Genomic DNA, 6922 nt, shown 5'->3' on the forward strand with positions numbered 1-6922 from the left:
ATCGCCTCTGTGACAGAGGAATCATTTTGAGTGTTGGCCAGGCAAACAGGCTGGGTTAGAAGAATGAACTATCAAAAACTGTCAGGGTATGAATAGAGTTATCATATGAATGGATGTGCCCCTGGAGATAAAGGCAGCACCAAAGACTGCCAGTGAGGCCAGCAGGGACAGGCAAAACACAGGACCCGAGCAGAACAAAGAGCGGAGGTGGCGGGATGTCTCGGTAAAACCAGCGCTCCCAGGTCTGCCGCCGGGACCAGCACTGACGCCCGCGTATGTGGGATGAGCTTCCACCCTTCCTGAGCATCTCTGGGGGGCTGGGGTTCACTGCTGGTTTGTTGAGGTTTTTTTTGAGTAAAATATTTTGCTAAACACCTTTCAGCAATTGAAAAAATAGAAATTCTTTCCTCCCCGAAGCAATTCATCAGGTTTTCAGTTGTACTTCAATTTGGCTTCATCAGATCCATTTCCACCATCACCAAAATGGGTGCTCATTTATTGTCACTCGAAACAACCCCTTGCAATTTCAGGAAACGAGAATTCAAGGAGAATGAAAAAACCTGCCAAAGTAGGTGTGTTTTGTGCACAAGTGTGTTATTTTTCTGCAAATTTTGGAGGTTGATTTTCCAGAAGTTTTATAAGCTATTAATATAAGAGGGATGGAAATGAAGATGGCACCAGAAACATATCCCTGTAAGCCTACCTAAAATTATGCAAATATTTGCTTTATATCAGCATTTTGGGAGCAATCAAAAAATTAAACACCCCCAGATTTTTTTTCACTAATGTAGCCTGAACCAGCTCCCTATTTTAAACCAATGTTTCTCCACTCCCCATCAACCAAAAGTCCATAAGCTTAAACACTCTTGTTTCCTATCCTCAGAGAGGAACACACACCCCCACAGCCTTTTTAAAACGGAAAAGGCGATTTCCTCTCCCTTTCAATGTCTTGCTTTTCCTGCAGCCCCAACTTCAGCATTGCTGCAGAGAAGTAGGAAAGAAGCATTGAATAAACATGCAGATTAGTTTTTACCTTTTTTCTGTTTGAGCAGAGGGGCAATTAATGAGATTACAATGACAGATTAGCAGGGGAGACCCCCATGAACCCTTCCTGTGGCCCCCGTTTCAGCAGCGCAGCAAGCGGCTGGGTTTTCCCAAGGATTCTGGTGCTTTCCCGCACCCCATCCCTGTTGAGTGGAGGAACAAAACCCCATCACTGTGGTACAAGGAAAAGATGAGCATCCCCTCCTCGGTTCAGCATCCTCCCCTGTACATCACCCCATCCCCATCACCTGCTGTTTGCCTCAGCCCCAAAATGCCGGGGGAAATATCCCCAAATTGCCCTCCCCTGCTTCACCAGGTCCCCACATGGACCCCTCCAAGCTCACCCGTGGGCCCTGGGGTCCATGTTGTGATGGGGAGGAAGGTCGTCTCATGGGCGGAGGGCAGAGCTGAGCTGGGGGCATCACCTGGGAGGGAGCAGACCCCCAGGAGCAGCATTTGAACTGCTATTTTTTGACAGAAAATACAATTTTGTTACCCCCCCCCCCCCCATTCAAGCTCCAAATGTGATAATTTCTGCTCATCTGATTTTCTTTCAATTTAACAAAGATATTTCATATTTTACTATTTAACTTCAATTTGTGCTATAATATAAAATACCTGCTTTAATATTTTCACCTACGCAACTCAGTCTGCAATAGTGTAAATATTTTTAGTGTCTCATACTTCATATTATTGAAATATCTTATGTTAAAATATCATATATATTGAAAATAATTTTCTACCTTTTCTACCTCCATGCTCTAAAGCAATTTAATAATTTCAGACAATTCTTTTTTCAGTTCTCCAAATAAAAATCTTCCACATCCCACAAATTTTTACACCTCTTTAAAAAAAAAAAATTGAGTTTTGGCTTTCAATGCATTTCGCAATGGCTGCCGTGCTGAAATGGGGGATTTCCCATGGAATGGCAATTCCCTTTTCCACCTATTTCTCGGGCACGCCTGCACACAAGACTGAAAGGAATAAAAAATATAAGCTTAAAACTTCTTGGAACAAATATTTCAGGAAAGAGAAAGGCTCTGGTAGCTCTTGGAAAGAAAAAAAAACTTAGGGTTGAAGCTTTTTTTTTGGTTAATACATGTTTTTATATACCAACTGCCTCCCAATACAGGCATGCAGAGTGTAGCACGCCGTGGCCTGAAATTTGCTTTGTGGTTGTAATTTTCTACCTTGCAGTTCCCAAACCAGCACTGGGTTTGCTTGGGAGCATGGCCAGAAATGCAGGGCGCGGAGAGGCTGTGGGAGCAGGCAGAGGTGATGGGCTGCTAGGCTACACCCTGACACAGTGCCTGTAGTCACCACACGCCCTGGGCATGGGGCAGCCAAGCCTGGCACAGCTGGAGAGTGGCAGGCACCAAGGCTGGGCTCCGCTCTGCCGCATCTCCCACATTTCCAGTCCCGTCCCATTCCAGAGTGAGCATCTCACGCTCAACCACCGGCGCCACAGCCGATCTCAGCGTGGACACTGCTCCCAGCCCATCGAGCACCTGGGACACTGGGAAGGGGCAGAGCTCACAGTTACATCCCAGTTCCACTGCTTATGCTGGGGACCCGGCTGGCACTGAGTGCCCCATGGCAGAGCACAGCAGAACCCCAGGATCCGCGGGGCCATGAGCGTCACCGCGGCGGCGGATGGAGCACCACGAGCTTTCTGCAGGCTCCCACACCTTTTCTTGATGCTGTTCAGTACCTCCTGTCTGGTCTAATTGAGACCCAGCCTGCTTGGCCTGCCCCAGAGCCCAGCGCATCCCCAGTCCTATGCAACCTCCTGACCTGTGATTAAAGATAGCTTTATTTTCCAACAAGTCTTGTGGAAAAGCCAGGTCTCTCCCAGCTGGCAACGGGCAGACTGGGAGAGAGTCCAGGGTCTGGCTGTCCATGCAGACACCATAAAGCCCAAATTAGCATCCAGCAATCTCCTCCGTAGAGTACAGCAAGGAGGCCCTTGCCTCACTTGTCAGTGCCCAGGGTGCACCAAGTCCAGGCAGGGCTTTCTGGGGCTGCAGCACTGAGAGCCTGGCGCTGCACAGGCAGCATCCTGCACCACTCCCTGCCCAGGACATGGGGCGAAGTGCAGCTTTTGCATCTCAGAGCACAGACCAAGCAAGGGCTGGGAGTGTCAGGGTGCTGGGGCCCCATCCTGCACCCTCACAGCCCATCCCCAGCAGTGAGACCCCGATGCATTCCCCTGCATGGGCAGCAAAGCAGATGGGAAAAGGAGCAGGAAGAGGGCCAGGAGGTAGGTATAGGGCAGAAAACAGGGTTAGGACGAGAAAATAGATGGAAATTGGGAATAAAGTGAGGAAAATGCTGGTGGGCGTTGGACGATGGCAGGTAAGCACAAGGACCCAACCCAGCAGGGTGCTGCAAAGTGTACGAGGCACAGGGGTGGCAGCCCTTGGGCCTCAGCATACTGGAAGGATGGCAGAGATGCAGGGGCAGGAGAAGGGAGAGACTCCATCACCTCCATGGGGCAGGGACACCGGCCCCAGGGCTCGCTACAGAGGCTGTGCCGTGCTGGCCGAGGCTCTCAAGCACAGCAGAAGGGAGGAAGGATGCTGCTGCCAGTGCCAAGGACATGCTCGGGAGCGGCAACAGCAGATCTCTGGTGATGAAGATCAGCAGACCCGGGAAGCAGCCGTGCCGCTGCTGCCAGCAGAGAGGAAGACAGCGAGCGGGTGGGTGGCAGAAGCAGGAGCAGCACTGCTGAAACCAAAGGGGGCCTGAGGTACTGGAGTAGGGACACGGACAAGGGCTGGGGATGAGGGCAGCCGGCAGCTGGGTAGGGTGGCTGGCTGGAGAGAGCAGGCCTGACGTGGCTGACACCAAGATGTCGGGAAGAATCCTCAGCTGCATTCCTGCTTTCTACTTCGGAAGTTTCCAGCCCTTTCTCTCACGAGAAGTTTCCCACCCGAATGCCCTTTCCAGCTCCCCTCATCCTCTGCACACCTTCCTGTGCACACCCACTCTCTCCATCACAGCCCACAGTGCTCGGCCAACGTGCATGGCCCTGCGCTGCTGCCGGCTCCGGTGATGGGGATCGCCATGGCTGAGCTGGTGCCGGTGTCCCTGTCCTCTCTGCAGCCACCCCTGCATGCTGCAGCAGAGCCCGGACACGGGAGGAAGGCAAAGCTGTAGGCATTGCTGCAGAGTCAGGTTCTCCTGACCAGCTCCGAAGTTTTGCCTCTGGTGCAAAAGCTCCAGGATTATCAAACTCAGGCAGGCAGGATCCTGGAGCTGCACTCCCCTGGGAGCACAGAGAAGCAAAGCCCGGCAGGGCTGAGCCCATGTGGACACATCCAAACAGCCGCAGCGATCCCGCGGGTGCCCCTAACACTGCCCCGTCATTCCAGGGCCACCCCGATTCCTACCTTCGCTGGTGGTGGCCGAGAGGCAAGCAGCCAAGGCTATGACGATGGAGAGCGAGGATGTCAGATCCCCCGGTGCCCATGCCATGGTCCGGCGGGGGCCACCAGGCGCAGGACACGGCCACCTCGGTTGTCCCAGCACCTCTGCGAGCGAGCCACCTCTGCCCAGAGCTACGGCACTCGCCGGCTAAAGCAGAGGCACTTTGCGCACATTGCTCTCAGCCACACGGGCGGGCGAGCAGGGAGGGAGCAGCCTGCCCGTCACCGCTCGCAAGCCAATGGGCTGGGTGGGCTCTGCAGCGGACCCCCCTTTCCGCACCACACGCGCTCGCTGTACCCAGACCCAGCATCTGCACTCGGGCTCCCACTGCCCGCTGTCCCCCACGCCCCCGCCCTCGGGGAGCTCCAGCAGTCCCCACTGCGTCCTGTGCCCCCCCATCCCGCTCCGCTGCTCTCGCTGGCCGCGGCGAGAGACAAACTTGCAGCGCTGCGGGGAGCTCTGCACTCGGTCGGGGTCAGGTGTGAAGGGGATGGGGCTACCCCTCCCTACCCGTGTGCAAGGAGAGGAAAACCCCTTGCAACTGCTCCGTTTGCAAGTCTGAAGGAGACAGGTGGGACACCCCCATCCCGATGCTTTCCATGCCACATCGTTCTGGGAGACACTCCGCTCACAATTGACCTGTGGCAGTGGGAGCAGGGGACAGCACAGCCAGGGCTTACAGTGCCCTGTTCACTGCCACGCTGCTCACCTGACAGAGGGTCAACCCTTTCCAAAGCAGTTTGGGAAACCGTAGCAATTGTGCCAAGGCAGAAAGGCTGGGCACTGGGCAAGGATGTCCTGTGACAGGGGACTGGGGCTACCTAGGAAATGCAAAGCATCCTTCCCACAGCCTCTGCTTCCCTCTTGCTTGGAGCCACCAGAATCGCCAAACCAGGTGAACACCTTGCTCAGCATTAAACGCTCGACATCTGTCAACAGACCCCCTACAGCCACTACTCCTTCCCCATCTAAATGCTGAACAATCATTAATACCTGCCCGTGGTAACCACAGATGCTGACTCCCATCTACACCATGTGCAGTGACTTATTTGCTCCTTCATGCACTCGTGGTCAGTGGATTGTGACTGCAGCTTTACCCTGCCCAGGAGCTACCCCTGGGCAAGGCACACAGGGTAGGATGGGCATCTCTTCTGTTGTCAGTCAGGCCATCCCTTAGAAAAAGCTCGTCCCAGACTTGCTCAGTGGGGACAGGGAAGGAAAGAGGGTGTTGCACACCCTCCATTCCACTCTGTGTACCCTGTATGCTCTCTGGAGATGCTAGACCCCATGCTGGGGAATCCCACGGTGCTACCAGCAGCTTTCTGCATGGAGGACTGAGAGCTGCTTCCTGCCCAACTCCCAGCACAGAGTGGTAACAATTCCTCATTCAGAATGGATGAGGACTGTACCTGCAGGGACGTGTCTGCACCACTCATCACCAGGACCTGGGAACAGCACAGAGCTTCGGGTCCCTCCAGGTTTTTTACCCTGCCTGCCTGGGAAGCAGTCAGTCCAGAGACAGTGCTGGAGAGATCCTGTCATCAGCAGTATCACGGGATGGGCTTGCAGAGCGGCTTAGGCAGGGACACAGCTGGGGCTCAGAAGATGCCAGACATTCCCAAGGCAGCTGGCAGAGGCCGAGCGGTGCTGTTAGGTAGTGGGTACAGCTACACAGTGGACTTTGCAGTGGACCTTGGAGCAAAGGGGTCAGGGCTGATGGTCTCCAAAATCACAGCAAGTTACCAGGAAGTCCCAGATGATGCCACAGTAGTTGCACCCCTGCAGCTGGTGGGAAAGCAAATTTTCTGCCAGCTATCACATTGCTATTCTGACCCAGACATTTCCATTTGCTGAAAGGGCTTGTCACAGCTCAGTGCTGGATCCTTCAGCTCTCTGTCCCACAGTGGCAAGCAGAGCCAGGCATTCCAGAGGGACAACATTCACACTGCCACCATCATCTGCTTGGCTCTTGTGAAACCCTCCTGCAGAGCTGCCTCCAGCTCTGGTGTTCATCTGGAGAAGAGAAGGCTCTCAGGAGTCCTTAGAGCCCCTTCCAGGGCCTTAAGGGGCTCTAGGAAAGAAAGGAACTTTGGACAATGGATGGAATGACAAGATAAGGGGAAATGGCTTCACACTCATACAGGGCAGGGATTGATGGGATACTGGGAGTATTCAAGGCTGGGCTGGGAGCAACATAGTCTGTTGGATATGGGGTGGAACGAGGTGGTCTTTAAAGGTCCCTTCCAACACAAACAATTCTATGATTCTGTGATCTCAGTCCCAAACTCTAGAAAAAGCTCTGGGGAGGCAGAAGCCAGCTTTGGCCTTCCAGCACTGAGTGGTTCCACTCCCAGTGCCATGCCCCTAACCCTGCAGATCTTCAACACATCTCAGCTACCTACATGGACTCTCCAGTCCCCTGGTGCCATCCCAGCCCCATGTGTGACAG

The 6922-nt window shown here is 53.8% G+C and overlaps 1 protein-coding gene across 1 annotated transcript in view; it reads right to left on the reverse strand.

Annotated features, from left to right (window-relative positions):
* Positions 1 to 5583, reverse strand: part of EPHA8 (EPH receptor A8) — a 53799-nt gene extending 48216 nt beyond the window's left edge. Inside the window, exon 1 of the mRNA XM_031506637.3 lies at positions 4437 to 5583. Within this exon, the coding sequence (XP_031362497.3) occupies positions 4437 to 4521 (85 nt within the window). The 5' untranslated portion in view covers positions 4522 to 5583. The remainder of the gene's footprint in view (positions 1 to 4436) is intronic.
* Between the last annotated feature and the right edge of the window lie 1339 nt (positions 5584 to 6922).

Source organism: Lonchura striata, chromosome 21 (assembly GCF_050655825.1).
Source record: "Lonchura striata isolate lonStrDom1 chromosome 21, ASM5065582v1, whole genome shotgun sequence".
Taxonomy (NCBI): domain Eukaryota; kingdom Metazoa; phylum Chordata; class Aves; order Passeriformes; family Estrildidae; genus Lonchura; species Lonchura striata.